General features: G+C 48.2%; 1 protein-coding gene across 5 annotated transcripts in view; it reads left to right on the top strand.

Annotated features, from left to right (window-relative positions):
• Positions 1 to 15,654, top strand: part of PLXNA1 (plexin A1) — a 327,351-nt gene extending 311,697 nt beyond the window's left edge. For all 5 annotated transcript variants that reach the window (XM_034777199.1, XM_034777200.1, XM_034777202.1 and 2 more), the window contains exons 31-32: positions 2,999 to 3,149; positions 9,505 to 15,654. In XM_034777199.1, the coding sequence (XP_034633090.1) occupies positions 2,999 to 3,149; positions 9,505 to 9,600 (247 nt within the window). In that variant the 3' untranslated portion in view covers positions 9,601 to 15,654. The remainder of the gene's footprint in view (positions 1 to 2,998; positions 3,150 to 9,504) is intronic.
• The last annotated feature ends 451 nt before the right edge of the window (positions 15,655 to 16,105 follow it).

Raw genomic sequence — 16,105 nt, 5'->3', positions numbered from 1 at the left:
CATTTTGCCAGTTGGCCACTCCAGGGAAGAAACAGAGTTAAAAGGGTGAGCATGCAGTAAGGGGGGAGGAGAGAGTCACACTCAGTTTTGCTTCCAGGCTGGCTGCATCCTGAGTCACTGTTATGCACGGTGTGATCTCTCGGCTTGTAGGCATCCAGCTGGAACATTAGCAATCCATGGGATGTCGGTCCATTAGAGATGTCAGTATGTGCACTGAAAAACAATTGTGGCCCCTCATCCCTGCATACGTCTCGATCCAGAAAGGTTTCTCTGCTTCCTTTTGGCTGGAGATCTTGTACTGCAGACATGGATGCACGCCTCTGCCCTGGGAGCCCCCTCGTCATGCCCTCACCTGCCATGGAGTCACGCCTCCCATCAAGGGCATTTCAGACAGCGTGGTCTAGGCAAACTCAACCCTACAGCATGCCCTGGAGGATCTTGGTGTGATTTCAGTGGCCTTTAATTTAGAAGATGGCTGGAAATTGTGAGCCCCAAGGCTTGGGCTTTCTGCCTTCCTAGTCCTGAAGTGGATGGAAGGTGTTTTCTATCCTGTAAGGAAAAATCTGAGAGGAAACGGATGAGAAACCACGTCTGATGTTCTCAGCTGCACAGTGGATCCCTTGGTGCCTGCTGTTGTTGGCAATTCTCTGCTCAAACCTTTGTTCTCCACTGCTCCTTAGAGGGTGAAGAGTCAGACTCTCCAGCTCTATCGGAATCTGTGGAGTCTCCATCCTCCCCGTTCCAAGTACAGCTGGAACCCCTGCTGGGCACTGCCCTGCGTAAGCATCTTAACCTGTGCTCTTGGCTGCTCTCAGTACCAAAGGATAGAGTGGGGCTCATGTTCATCTCCTGAAGGTGTTACACTGCCATCTGCTCCCACCCAAATGCCTGACCCAGCATTGTTCCACCTCAGTGAGATTGGATTCAGCTAATGATGATGATGCTAATAATCACAGTGCCGGAATGTTGACTGTGAATTGCATTGGCGTTTCATTTCCCTGGGGTTATGAGAGATAAAGCAAGGTGATTTGAGCATTGGCCTACTAAACCCGGGGTTGTGAGTTCAATCCTTGAGGGAGGGATCTAGGGCAAAAATCTGTCTGGGGATTGGTCCTGCTTTGAGCAGGGGGTTGGACTAGATGACCTCCTGAGGTCCCTTCCCACCCTGATAGTCTATGATCTATGTTTGGGTGGGGTTTGCACTCAGTATTTACAGGTATTTGGAGTGGCAAGGCCTGATTGTCGAGGACAGTGCTGTTTTGCAGGAGAAGCCTATGAAGGTATTAAGAACCTGATTGCTGAATGGACCTCAATCGGCCCTCAGAGTTTGCAACTTTACTTTCTGCCCACACAAAAATGGAGACCGTACATTTGATCATTTTGCCCTAAAATTTTTTCAAAATATCTTTAGGGAAACAAATATTAGCATGTTCCTGTGGGAAATGTTTAAAGGCAGCCATCCTGAGCACAGTGCCTGGTAGGTTTCTGTTCTGGGAATGGCTGAACTCCTCCCCAGGAAAGCTCACCTCAGTCCGGCCAGGCCTTGCTTTTACCTCAGGAAGAGATGTACATGGGTGTCCCATGCATGCACTGGGAGCCCCTGCCATTGAGGGCAGCACAGAATATACTTGTATGGTTTGTGCAAGAATGTCCTGCCCCTGTGGATGACATGTGAATGCAGGAGACTGCTAAGCACATCAGATGATGCTGGGATAATGCATCTGCTGTTAGTCTGGGTGCCGTGGCTTTGAATCCCCATGGGTCCAATTTATACAGTTGCCTGAATTTGCTGAGCATACTGATGAGCCACCTAGTCCCGTATGCCTTCCTTTTGCCCTACCCACTCAAATCAGTGGGCCATGTAGGAGTGGGTGAGACCATTGGTCCATAACCCAAGTATTCCATCTCCTATCATACCTTATTGGTCCACTGGTTCATTTAGGCCAGTATCCTTCCTACAGCAATGGTCAAAACACTTCAGTGGAATGCTTGATTACCTGCCCTGTTTCTGGCTAACGCTGAGTGCTGTCTGGGTACAGGTGACGTGATGCCATGAAACGTTAGTCAGGGTGAAGTCACATTTTCTGTTGTTGATTCTGGTAAAGCAGGGTTCTCAGCCTCAGGGTCATGACCCCATGGTGGCTCATTGAGCTGTTTTCTGACATTTTTCACATTTTCTGCAAAATCTGTTTTCACTAAAAACCCAAACGGTTTCTGACCTTTCTGTTGAGCAGTAGCCTTTCCAAGCACAACTAGCCACAGTAATAAGGGCTACTGAATATACATCACAGAGGAAGGTGCAATTCATGAAATGTTCAGTACGGATGTGTACAGTATAGATGTGGATGTGAAATTATCACAAGTGTATGCACTGAATGTGAAATGCCATCTTTGGCTTTCTGTGACACAGTAAACTTCCAAGAGAATCACTGCAAACAAACAAATTGTTACATATGGCGGCACCTCGGGGGCAGGGTTTTTGACTGGAATAGCAGAAAGGATTTGGGGATATTGGGTCGTGAGGGCAAAAGTGGGTAGTTTGGAAGGTCGTGGAAGGGAATAGTGGGTGGTTTGAGGATGGCAGGTGGAAAATCATTGTGAGCACCTGACTTTAACTATCCCAACTGCTTCATTATAACAAGAAGTTAATTTAAGGGGGATGTAGTGTGGCCTACTAGACAGAGCACTGGAATGGGCTCTGGGGGACCTGTGTTCAATTCCCTGCTCTGCCTCTTGATGGCTGGGTGACTTATCCCTTCCCCTTTCTGTGCCTCGGTTACCCCAGCTATAAAATGGGGATCCTGATACTGACCTCCTTTGTAAAGCACTTTGAGATCTATTGATGAAAAGCACCATATAGTACTATTACTGTGAAACAAAAGGCTCCTTGTATTCACCTTTCAGTCTGCCCACAGGGTGTTCTCAGGGGGAGTCCCAAGGAGGCCTGCCCCTCTCCCTGTTTCAGACACACTATTCTGTTTCTCCTACCCCCCTGTAGATATTATGCAGATATTGCTAAAATGCCAGCAATCAGTGACCAGGACATGAGTGCATACCTGGCGGAGCAGTCCCGGTTACACCTGAGCCAGTTCAACAGCATGAGTGCGCTGCACGAGATCTACTCATACATCACCAAGTACAAGGATGAGGTAAGTCAACAGGGGCTGGGGCATCTTGTTTTCAAGCAAGGGCACATCCCCCGCCCACTTTCTGCATTCCCCCTCTTGCTGCCCAGAAAAATTATCTCACAGGAAATACAGAGAGGGGAAAAATTGCTGTTGGTGGCTGGATTCAACTCACTTCTGGAAGCACATCTGGATCATAGCAGCCTGCACAATGAAAGTGTGTAGTGAAGTAGCCCCGTGTGTAGTAAAGTTATGTGTCCCATTACTCTCTGTGTGTGTGTGTGTGTGTGTGTGTGACTATCAGCCAATGATAGAAGTTACCAGGCACTAATACACTTCATAACCTCCACATACCTGGATTCACACTCACCCTGAGTGAATGTGATGATTGTACAAGTGACGGAAGGGGCTGAGAGCAGTGAGTAGAGCCAGGCACAGTGAAAGGAGGTGGGTCTCAAGCTTTTCCCGACTGCTCTCTTCACTCCTGACCTTGTTATTCCACTCTAGAGATGACCAGCAGCTCTTCATGCTGTTCTTATCACGGGCACTCGCCCATCTGCTCTTCTGATACCCCTCCATCCCAACCTGCAGCAGCTCCTCCAGTCCTGGGCCTTTCCTGAGCATACATTCTGATAAGGGTATTGTTTTGTACTCATATTTCCTCTGGCAAGTAGCATGGGAAACTGCTAAACTCCTTTCCCATGTGAATGAAGTCAGGATTTGAACTCCAGTCTGCCTCATCTCATCTCACCGCCTTCTCTCCCTCTTCCCCACCTGCTGTAAATGATCCCATAGCACAGCAGAACCCATGAAGGTACCCAAGTCACCTTGCTCGCAATCCCAGGGGTGCACTTGGAGGGATAAGGTGTCCATGCCAATAGGCCTCTTCAAATATTGACAAGAGTGGTTAAAAACCCATCTGTTGTAAATTGTACAAATTAACTTCATAAAGCACTATTCAAACACACTCTGCAATACTTTATTAAAGCAATAAAATATATAACTGTTGTATATCTATAAAAACATAACCTAGATTTTATTGGCCCAATAAAGCAGAGTGAAAACTTGTGTTTGAGTAGTGGTTTGTTTAGATAAAAAGCCTTTGCCCCAAGCTGCTGCATTGTCTCCTGAGAGAGACAGGGTGTCTAAGCCGTGAGAGAGCCAGGAAGAGGTGAGGGCCATCAGTAGACAGGTAGCCAAGAGTGCTGTGGGACAAGGTAGAGCAGAACAGATTACAAGGGGTGCTATAGGTTAAGTTTAGGAGCAATAGCAGAGCTGTGTGGGGAGAGCCCAGTTTTGGGGTGACAGGGTCTGCTGCAAGTGAGGGCTGTTACACATTGGCAGAGCTGGGAGCGGTCTGGGTTGAAATGCATTGGCAGAGGTGTGGGGAGAAGCATTTCGTAACACCTGCCAGCCCTGTACCTGGCTCCTCAGCCGTCAGGCTTTCATCAGCACCAAAAGTCACCTAAGCCTCAAAAACCAACCACAAGCCAGCCACTGTGTGAGAGTTGTCGGGGAGGTGCAGGCGGAGGTGTGATATTAACGAGCTGCTCTTTGAAGATGCATGGTGAGTAGCCAACCTGTGTTCTTGCCAGTTCACTGCAGTCTGGCATCTGTTGAATGTTCCCCCATAGCCCACTCTGAAAGCACCACTAGTGTGTTCTTAGCTCTCAGGAACTTCTTTTATTATTCGTAATGGGATTAATAAATCGCAGCTGTTCCCTTTGTTTGTTTTCATTCATTAAGCACAATTACATGCAGCCCGATTGCACCCTCTTTGATGCGAAATGGGAGAGAATCATTTTTCCTGTTGTTCAGTGCAGTAATATGCTGTCATTGGCTGTGAATGAAAATCATAATTAATTTTCATTTGGGTACTTGCATCTTCATAATCACTGGTCCCGGCTCCTTACAGCAGGTGACAGGCATGTATCTCTCTTTATACTCTGCATGGATTTCTTTTTGCTGTGTTGTTTTCCATAAGGACAACAAGATAACAGATAATCAAATAAAGAGAAGGCAGGTTGTGAATCTTTCAGCACTCTCAGACTTCAATGATAAACTGTTCTCTTATCAGGAGAGGCAGCGGTGAGGTGGGTACAGGGGACTAGACTCAGATTCATATTCTCTGTCTGATCCTGTCCAATTCTGATTCAGATGCCTTTAAGAAACGTGTTTTTTGACTGCCAGATGAATATTTAGGGGTGGTTGGGTATAAGGTGCGTTGGTGCCATCTAGAGGCTGGTCTGGTTAATAGAAGGGACGTGTATATTGAGATTATAGAGTATGCAACTGGATATGACTATGAGCCCATCAAGGCTTCTATTCTGCCTCCAGGTTTGGCCTATAGCTGATGCTTCAAAGGAAAGCAAATAAAACCCTTGTAGTGTACCTGGCTAATTGTGGCATGCACATAGGGGAGATTTCTTCCTGAGTGTCACAAGTGATTAGCTGGCACTCTTGTGGAGCAGAACTACAAATGTTGCTCTTGGTGGCCATGAAACTAAGCAGCCCTTTCTAAAGTCCAGCTTCAAGATTTGACTTGATGGGATGAACAGTCCCAGAGTTTGAATCAGGATGGAAATAGTCAGAAAGTTACATCCCCTCTACAAATGCCCACTTTGTGCCGCATGCTTTCAGCTCTGGTTTTGGATGTTAGGTAGGTTGGATGTCCTCCTAAGAACAATAATTCCAAAGAGTACAGTGAAAACCCAGGAGGCCCCGTCCCATAATCTGGGAACAAAAGGTCACTAAACCAAATTAATGGGCAGCCAAGAACCATGGCAAGATTTGGAAGAGCGCTGGAGGAGCCTTTCATGACTCTCGGTATCTTTTGTGGCTGCATCCCCTCAGGACGTAAGTGAATCTTGGGGAGGAATTTTTCTCCTCATGCTATAGTATCTCAGCCAGGGTCTGATCCTGACAGGTACTGAACACCCCCAATTCACACCGAAGTCGAGTATTCAGCATCTTGCTGGATTGAGCACTTGGTTAGGTGCACTGCAGGAGGGGTAATTTCATCCTTATCTGAAGTCAGCTATAGGCCACTGCCCAGGGCTGGCTACTAGGCCAGACTGACTGGAATCACCTGCACTGCACTGAGATGCACGCTGAGACCCTGAGTCTCCCAGCATCCAGCGCTGCATATTCCCCACAGCACGTCCTGTGTGCTCAGTGCTGGAAAGCTGCAGGGCGCTGCAGCGACTTTTAATCAAAAAGAGCTGATTTCCCTATTAAGGAGTTACCTGTAGGGTTTGTGATGGACTTTTGCCTGCCTCCTAGTAAGTCTGTTAATTATACAACAGTTTGTTTCCAATTATGCAGCCAATGAAATGGTTAATCAAATCCCCTTTGACGGATGCCTTGACATTTAATTGCAAAAAATTTGGTCTCCTGACAAACTTACCTGGGGAGACAGGATTTCTGTCAGGTTTGTTTTTAAATCCACTGTTCTGTGTCTGGTGGCACAATGTTAGCTAGTTGGACTCAGCGCTTCAGACTCCTGGGTGATGGGTAGACGAGCTATTACCCCTCTTTTATGCGTCCATTACCCCTCCCTCACCATGCTGACTCTTGCCTTCAGCCCCCCAACCTCTCCCTGTGCCTTTAGTAATGTCCCAGTTCATGTAAATACCAGAGAAATGTGCCCCTCCCATCCTCTGATCTGTCACCAAAAGACGAGTTTGTTTAGCGAAATGAGATTCCAATGGAGAAATCCCGTTGTCTGATGTTTGCAATGTTGCGAGCACTTCTCCTGCATAGCAGTGTGGCTTCCCATTGACTGAGGCAGACGTTGCTGAGGCCGCATGCCTGAATGTCTGCCTGCGTCGCTCCCACAGTGCCAAGTGCCTCATCTCTACTCCTCAGCAGAGTTGTCATTGGCGGAAACGCAGTTAGACAAACTCTAGCCAGGGGGCTTGCCGCTGAGAAGCCATGAAAGGCCTGTGAGTTTGGAGAAGCACCCAGCTGCGTGGCTGCTCCGTGCACCCTCAGAAGCTGCTGGGTCAGCATTTGGAGAGCAGGCTCTTTTGAAAGGTTTCCAGTGTTTCTTAGCTAATGGCAGCCTGGAAATACCAGCAGAACAATAGCCTTGTTAGGACAATCCTGTCTCCTGTCCTGGCTGAGTCCCACACATGCAGAGGCAGCTATGCCCTGAGAAATAAAGGCAGGTGAAATGTTACCTGAAGGTTATTGAAGCTGAAGGTGGTGGGGCAAACCCCACCCTGTGCTGCTGTTTCCTCGGGGCTGTTTCCTTGTCTCCTGTAACTTTTGTTTGCACCTTACTTGAGGCCTGTGCAGAACACTGGGGAGACAGATGAGGCATTGCCTATGCTGCCAGCTGTCACATTTGCTCCCAGGTTAGACTGTAAGCTCTTCAGGGCCGGGCCATGTGTCTTCCCACGTGTTTGTACTGTGCGCAGCACATCAGGTCCCTGAACCTGACTGTGGCATCCAGCAGCTACTGCAGCACAAATAATACCAATACAGGGCTTGGTACTGGTTCCCTTTGAGATTTGGGTGACTGTCTGAACCAGTTCTCAGTCAGACTGGTTCAGCTGACCCACTGGCTGAGCCAGCCTGCGTCAATGCTGACCAGTCTCACACTAAGACGAGCACTCGATGGCTTGGTCTACGCTGAAAAGTGACATTGGCATAAACCACACCCCTGACCAACGCACCTATACCAGCAAAAACCGCAGAGTAGACACAGCCGTGTCAATGGAAGAGGGCTTCCATCAACATGGCTAACTTCATTGGGGAGGTGTTCCTATGGTGACAGCAAAACTCCTTCTGTCAGCACTGTGGAGCTATGCCGGCGTTGCTAGGCCAGTATAGTGTCTGTGGTGTAGAGGTATCCTAAGGCCAGATTCTGATCTTGGCTACACTGCTGAAAATCCAGAGCTACTCCATGTCTTCAGCTGAGTTGCTCTGGGTTCACATGGCGTCATTGAAGCTGGTCCCGAGCCTTTTGGGGCCCCTCATTTCATAGCTGGGAATTCTGTTCTGTGGCAGCTGCATACAGACAGACGCTCTATTCATTTGATCAGATTGGGAAGTTAAATAAAACAATCCCCTAGACAGACAGATCAGTGATGTCTGTGTTGGCTAGCATGTCTTCTAATCAACCACCAACTCAACAATGTTATCCCGAGCTCCTTATTAATAAAATCAAATACATCAGCCAAAATCCAGGGATTTAAATAGACACATGGAAAAGGCAAGATTTTCAGACATGACTAGAGATTGTAGATGTCTGATTGAGACACCTTAAAGGGACCTGATTTTCAAAATGCGCTGTGCATCCGCTGTCTGAAAATCGGGTCTTTCTAAGGTGCCCTAAACTGGGCATCCCCAAATTAAGGCACCCACAATAGCTAGTTACTTTTGAAAATCTTGGTCAGAGTTGTTACCACCTCATGGCCCTTGGTATGTGACGAAAGCTGGAATTGGTCCCTATTGACATTTTTTAGTGCTTTGTGAAGTCTAGTCTGACACATCCCCTTGGACTGGGCTTCCCTTAGAAGGCTATTTCACAGGAGGATGGATCTTACTCTCCGGAAGTTCTTCCTGATGTTGAAAAAACGGAAAATTCAGTCTTGATTTCCTCCTAGTCATAAGCTCATGCTAAATCATTTCTCTCCATCCTCGGGCTTTAGACCCCCCATGCTTTTTTCATATGCTTTTCCCCTTAGCGGTTGCTTAGCCCAGTGGTTCTCAATCTTTCCAGACTTCTGTACCCCTTTCAGGAGGCTGATTTGTGTACCCCAAGTTTCACCTCACTTTTAAAAACTACTTGCTTACAAAATCGGACATAAAATACAGAAGTGTCACAACCATGCTATTACTGTCACATGGCTTACTTTCTCATTTTTACCATACAATTATACAATAAATCGTGACCCCCCCAGGTTGAGAACCCCTGATATAGTAGATAGAGCAGTATAAGCGAGTCATTGTCGGTATGAAATTTTAGTTTGCACTGACTTCACTAGTGCTTTTCATGTAGCCTGTTGTAAAACTAGGCAAATATCTAGATGACATCTGGACGACCTCTGCGTACCCCTGCTGGAGAACCACTGGCTTAGCCCATATTTAGCTATTTTAATAACTCCCCCTAGATCAGTCTCTCCCACCTCTGATCAGATTTTGTTGCTTTTCTCTGAATTCCCATCATTAGCCCTATCTTCCTAGTGAGGCGGTGCTCGCAATGAACGCAGCAGTGTGTTTTACCTTGCCTGTTAGTGAGGGCTGACAACTCCCTCCTGGAAGCCGTGGTGGCATTGGTGGACCTGCGTTCTTTTCCCATCTTCTCTTTCTAGGTTGCAGGTAACAGTACCACCTTTTCTCATCCTTTCCCCTCTCTTTTCTCCCCTGCCAGATTTTAGCTGCTTTAGAGAAAGATGAACAGGCCCGAAGGCAACGGCTGAGGAGTAAACTGGAGCAGGCAATTGACACAATGGCCCTAAGCAGCTGAAAAGGCCGAGGCCGCCCGGACAGCTTTCCAGCAGTGGATACCACAAGAGAGAGGCCAGCAAGCGGCAGCAGCAGAGTACTTTGGGTCCTGAGCCAAATGGACACGCGGAGCCCGCCGCGTCTCGAAACTCTTAACACAAACGAACCAGGAAACCTACCACCGTATCACACCCAATCCAATCAGACCTATCCAGAGACCTTGCAAAAGGGACGGTGTGGGCAGGAGTGCAAAGGAGCCGAGAAGAACTGCAGGGAGCTTGCAGCGCACCCAGCACAGCTGCTTCGCCTGGGGGCATGTCCCCGATCTGGTGATGGAGGCTGGAGGGTCAGGACTGCACTAACTTCTAGGGCAACATGTCTGATGTTGTTATTTTTAGCGCAGGGAGGGTGGGCGGGGCTTTTCTTTTTTCTGTACTTGACTCGCTCCCCCTTCCTCCCCACCTGCCTCCCAGCTCTCCACCCATATCCCTTCTCTCGCTCTCTCTCTCTCTCTCTCTCCCCTCCCCACCCCAGCTCTCTGGCCTTCTGCCATTAGTGTTAACTGCTATATTTGCACAATTTACAAGAGAGAAACAAAAACATTTTTAATTAAAACAAAGTATAACACAAAGGGGGAGGGGAAGGGAGGTTCTAAATTTTGCAACAAACAAACAAAAAAAAGGGGGGGTTAAAAAAATCACTCAAAGGACCGATTCTGGAAGGAGAAGGGTGGGGGTGGGCGGGGAGTGGGAGACAAGTCCCATAACCTTGCGGTAGTTCAGAAAATTTGTCCTGTGCCATGTTTGATTTGAATGTTGTTTAGTGCAGAAAGCAAAACAGGATGTTTTGTTAGCTGAATCAGCTCTAATTTACATGCTGCTTAAGTGGTGTCCGAAGGTCACAATCCAAGAGGAGGAAGAACAGAGAGGGGAGACGATCTAAGGGGCCTTTCCCCAGGGATCGGCCGATGCTGTGAATCGTGGCGGGGGAGTGGCGTGGCGTGGTGTCGACTTCATCCTTGTTTTTATTTGCATGTTGCTATTTCTGCGTGGGGCAGGACAAGCAGATGAAGGAGGAGAATCGTTGAGCTCTTTATAGCCAGAGCTTGTGCTCCATCCTCTCTTGTGAAAGGGGAGTTTCCCGGCAGCATTCCCTGGTGGCGGTCGGTGCTGTGAGGGGTGTCTGGGCCATGGAGAAGCCCTCAGGGACCTTTCAGGCTGGGAAGCCGTTGAAAACAGACCTTTCAAATGGGCATCTCCATGACTCCAAGTGCAGGTAGATGACTGTAGTGGGGTGGTTGATGTTCTGGAAGCTTGAGAGCTTGCGCTACATCCAAGTGTATTAGGAGCAAAGGGCTTTCAGAACCAAACAGGGATAGCAGGAAGGGAGTGTCAGCATGGGGCTTTGGCATCCTGCCCGGCTTTGCCTCCCTTCCTTCTGACGCCCCCCAACGGCCTGAGGTGCTGAGCATCTCAGCACATTTGCAGCTCTTGGTGTCCTTTAAAGCAGCCTTAATGAAGTCACTGATGGCAGCTGGCTCACAGTCCAGCCGGGCTCCGAAACCTCTACAATCCCAGGGTTCTCCCAGCACTACCAAGCAGGCTCCCACATTTAAAGCAGTTGGAGACAGTAGTCCAACATACCCTTTTTTTTAGCAAGGAGCTAGGTGTGAGGTGCGGGGAGCTGTCTGCCTGCCACTCTGCTGTAACTAAGTCTTAACCCACTGCCGCCTAGCAGTCCCATTACAAGCTTTTTTGTCTGGAGTTACATCAGTGGATTTGTTTCAGGTTAGGCCTAACCAATCCCAGGAAAGGGGAAGAGGATGTGGGGCATGGGGGCGGCCCTGGAATTTTGACCGTTTTTCTCGGTCCTCTTTTTGTGCTGAGGTAAGGGAAGGGCCCGGGTCACCTGGGGAAATGGTTTAGATCCTTATTTCTCTGCAGAAATCTTTCAGAGACCAGTGATGCCATATAAGGCTTTTCTCGGTAGCTGCACTGGTTCCGGAGCAGCCACCTGGGGCAGAGGGATGTACGGGCCGTAACCTCGGATGGAAGGAAAGCAGAAAAAGAAAACGTCCAGCCTTGTGTGTGGTTGGTTACAGGCTAAGGGGGCAAACCCTGAGTGGTGATTGCCGTAGCTCTCCAGATCTGAATTCCCCGCGTACTAGGCTGTCTCAGATTCCTGCTGCTACTGTGTTCGCTGTCAGGAGCCGTTGGCACAAAAGGTTGGAGAGGGTTCTGTAAACTAAGCCGTTCGATGAGCTTGCCATGCGCTGATTTAACAAAACAGGGGGCAGGCACCACTCACGCTGCCGTTCCCAAGCCCCAGGAGCAAGAGTGTGTGCATGGCGTGTCTGTGCACAGCTCACACAGTGGTGATGCTAGTTATCCAGATAGTTATATGCTCAGATACTAGGGTGAAGGACGCAATAGAAAACCCTCTGATAGATCATCAGGAGACAGCGTGAAAGGTAGGGTAGGAGGGATTGGGGGGTTTCTGCTGTGGCTGCCATGTTGCGCTGTATTTTGGTGGTGCTACACGTAGCTCATACCTCCGCTGTGTGTGTACACATACAACCACCCAGTGCCTGTATGTCCTACCAGAGCCCTCGCGTGGCATCACCCAGCCATGGTTGGAAAGGGCCCTGGAATTCCACAGGGCTGATTTCCAGCCCCCTCCTTGTGGAACGAGTGTTTTACAAAGCACCTGAGAATTCTCCTTTTAGCCTTCATTAGCCCACTGAGAGCTAGGTGAGGAGACAAAGCATTCTGACTTGGCCTGCTCCCTAGACCCCAGGAAACCAAACCCAGGCTGGGATCTCACTGGGTTTCTGCCCAGAATGTACCTCTCTTTCCCCTCTCCTTACTCTTTCTTCCCCTCTCACTCTCCCCCGCCCCCTGCTCTGTCTTCCTGGGTGATTGTTGCATTCTCTCATTTCACTGGAAACCCAGGGATCCATCTCCTTTGGAAGCCTCTGCTTGGCATGTCAGATCCTCATGGCTTTATTATTTAAAGAAACAAAGGTGCCGAGCCGCTGCCCAGACTCAGAGCAGGTGACCAAAACCTTCTATAAACTTACAGTTTTCTTTTGCATACAGTACTGCGAATCTACATTGCTGCCTGGGCCAAGGAGGGGCCCACACCATGCCAGAGGTGGGCTACTGAAAATTTAAAAAACACCGGCTCGGTTTCTGTCCATTCCCTTAGATTGCAAATAAGGGGCGGAGGGGGGAAAATAATGAAGTTTTTAATTAAAAAAAATAGTGTGTGTATATATATATATATATATATGTGGTTACAATCTAATTCTTGTGCCCCAGTGGGGTGCTGTATAGTTAACTGAAGGAGAAACAAACCAATATTAAATATTAAATGGATTTACACAGCCAGTGGAAAATACCAAATGATCTGGAAGAAATTTCCAAGCATTTCTCACCAAGCAGAACAATCTTTTGAAGCCTGCACATCTCTAATTACGTTGTAATTTTGTTTTTTGAATTAAAGAAGAAGAGGAGAAGATTTAAAAAAATAAAACAACAAAAAACAAAAACAAAAAAAAAATAATAAAAAAATGATAAAATAAATACCCAACCCAACCTGAGCCATCTCCAGAGTTGTGGGACCTGTGGGCTGTTGCATGACTGTGCTAGATTTTAGTCTGAGTTGAACTTTTTAAGGAACAAAAACAAAAAACTGCAAGTGTTGAATACTAGAGGTTCGTTTAGACCTTTTCTTTTACATTTTGGAATTAATTTGTCACTTTCTCATCAAAGACAAAAATTAATTTGACTTCAACGGTTTACTTCTCAAAATGGTACTCAAAGACCCTTAAAGGACAGCTGTGTGCCAGCGGGCCCCCGAAAGAGGCAACATCTGTTTCGCTTGCTCTCTTGGGATCTCCTTCAGCAGTTGCGAGAGGGAAGGAATCCTCAAGTGAAACTGGGCTGTGGGCCATGAAAAATTGCTTTGTGGCTACTTTAGAAAATGAAAGCCAGATCCTCAGCTGATGTAAATGGGCAGAGCTTCATTGAAATCAGTGTTTTTGAAGAGAGACGAGGGCACGTTGATCTAAAGTTTTTCCCGTTTCTCCTTCTTGCTGTGTAGCACTGGTTGAAACATGTTCAAGGCCAGTGCCACCAACCTGGCTAGGAATTTACACACATCACCGTGGTATCCTGGCCGTAATAATCCACATTAGTGGGAAGGGCATTTCTGTGGTGAGGCTGCTTTATTATCTTTAGCCCAAGAATGACTTGAATCAGTAACCAGTTGTTTTTAGATCCTCAAGACGATTTTAATGTAGACAGTTTCTAGGCTGTAATTACACTGCACATGGTTTTTAATGAGATAGAAGGTATATATGGGTGTGAGCCCAAAGGCATTCTGGACATGGGTTTTGGTTTAGCTACGCTAGAGACGGGGATGAGGGGAACAGTGAAATCTCGATTCAGATCTGCATCCAAAGTTGAGATGCAGGTCTATCTCAGCTAGAGAGGGACTCAGTTCAGATCAGGAGAGTGCAGTTCAGCCTGCCTGCACGTCTACCTGACCTTCCAGCCATTGGGAGCGAGCTCCTGTGTGACTTCCTCCCTTCATTGCTGTAGGGACCCAGCTCCTATCTGCATTTCTCCTTTCCAATCAGTCTGCCTGAGTCATTCATCACCCCGCCCCCCCCCACCCTTGTGCTGACAAATTGTGAGGTCACCAGCCCTAATCATTGGCCTCAATGAATCAGGCAGGAGGAGCCAGTTGAGAAGGAAGGGAGACCCGGGCCGCTGTTTTAAATAGCAGGAAAGAAGTGAGCGCAGGTCCACGCTGGTGTGTAACAGGATATTGGTATTTTTATAGCTTGACTGACATGAGCACCACATCTGCCTGAGCTGGCATGAGCCCCTCTGATGGTGATAATGGAGCCCAGGATTCCCTGTAAGGGCATTAACTCTGGTCCCGGGAATAGATGCAGCTCCCAGGGCAGGGCAGCCGCCTTCTCTTCCCCTTTCCCCCCACTCATCTTGGCGTGGCATTTCTGGCAGGTGCTTTGGAAGTTTATCAGTTTCTTCCACCAAAGACCCATCCCAGCCCATTCCCACCTTGGAGACGGTGGTCCCATCGCTGCCAGGCCCAGCTGTCGGTGAGGTCAGACAGCGTCTCCATGACTTGAGAGATTCTTAAGAAAGGGACCTTTTTTTTTAATACTCTCCACGTTTGCTAAGTTGTCAGGTGCTACTTTTAGCCTTTCACATCTAACGCCCAGGGTGCTTGATCACGCTCAGACTTCTGCCTGGTGCCTCAGAGCCCCCCTCTTGCCCCCAGAACTGGGATCTTCACCGTGCTATTCAAACAGGAACCATGGGAATGGGATGGGGGCAGCAAAGTGGAGACCTCTGCAGGCTTTGACTGTGTAGGTTCTTCCAAAACATCCTGCTGGGAATGAAAACAGGGAGGGAAATGCTTGCCAGAGCCCACGCCGCCTCATCTTCTCTCAGCCCGGAAGCCTGAGCCCTTGGACTTTGGGTGGATCCTGCTTTGCCCGATGCTGGTGTCAGAGAATAGACCATAGGGATCAATGCTGCATTGGCCAAGGGTGGAAATGACCATGTGGCTGTTGCCATCTCAGTTATCTTCTGATTTGGGACACTATTCACACACTTCCGTTCGGTTCAGTTTTAGATTTAAAATGCAGCCAAGCCATGGAAGTGCCCCTCTCTACCCTTCTGTTGAGAATGAGCCCACTGCCTGCTCTGCAGCTGGCCAGCTCACGGGAGCGGAGTGGCCTTGCTCTGGGGGATATAAGCAGAGCTGTGTTCTCTTTGAAGGAACCACCGTGCACAGTTAGCTGTCCTTTAAGAAAGTGGGGGGGAAACCAACAGCAAAAGGCCGAGAACTTTAATAGTAACATACAGAGTCCTGAAAACGTTGTGATTGTTTCAGACTTGAAGCAACTGTGCCAGTGTGGCTGGTCGACACCCTTCGACCGTGTAAATATCCTGCTATTTCCTATTTTAATGTTCTTCAGATTTAGTACTTGTAAATAAACACGCGCATCAAGGAGAGATTAAACATTTTTGCTAAATAACGTGACTTGCCTGGGTTTTTACATGGCTGGGGGAGGGGCGGGATCCAGGACTGGCAATACCTTGTGTTCCTTAGCACGTCTTCTGACTCACGACAGTGATGAGCTGAGCATGGAAGCCAGGAAATCTGGCTCCTAGTCGTCTGCTCTAACAATGACACGTCCTTCCTCCCCCACTAACCACCATACCCCATTGCCTTCCCCACCCACTGATTGCCTGGGGCACATGTGAGGATCCGTATTGGGGCCAAGAGGGAGAGAAGTGGGCCCCATCCATGGGGCTCTTGCAGGAAAGTGATTAAATGGATGGGGGAATTGCCTCTATCTCTTGTCTCTAGACATTTATAACACACCTATTACTTTGGTGTCTTAAGTCAGTGCCAAGAAAGGGTTATTCTGCACCCACCCCAGCCCTGAAGCCCTGATCTTCAGTAATGCAAGTTCCTGAAGAAAA

This window comes from Trachemys scripta, chromosome 7 (genome assembly GCF_013100865.1).
Source record: "Trachemys scripta elegans isolate TJP31775 chromosome 7, CAS_Tse_1.0, whole genome shotgun sequence".
Taxonomy (NCBI): Eukaryota; Metazoa; Chordata; order Testudines; family Emydidae; genus Trachemys; species Trachemys scripta.
Note: the sequence above shows the minus strand (reverse complement) of the source record. Positions and strands in the feature narration are given on the sequence as shown.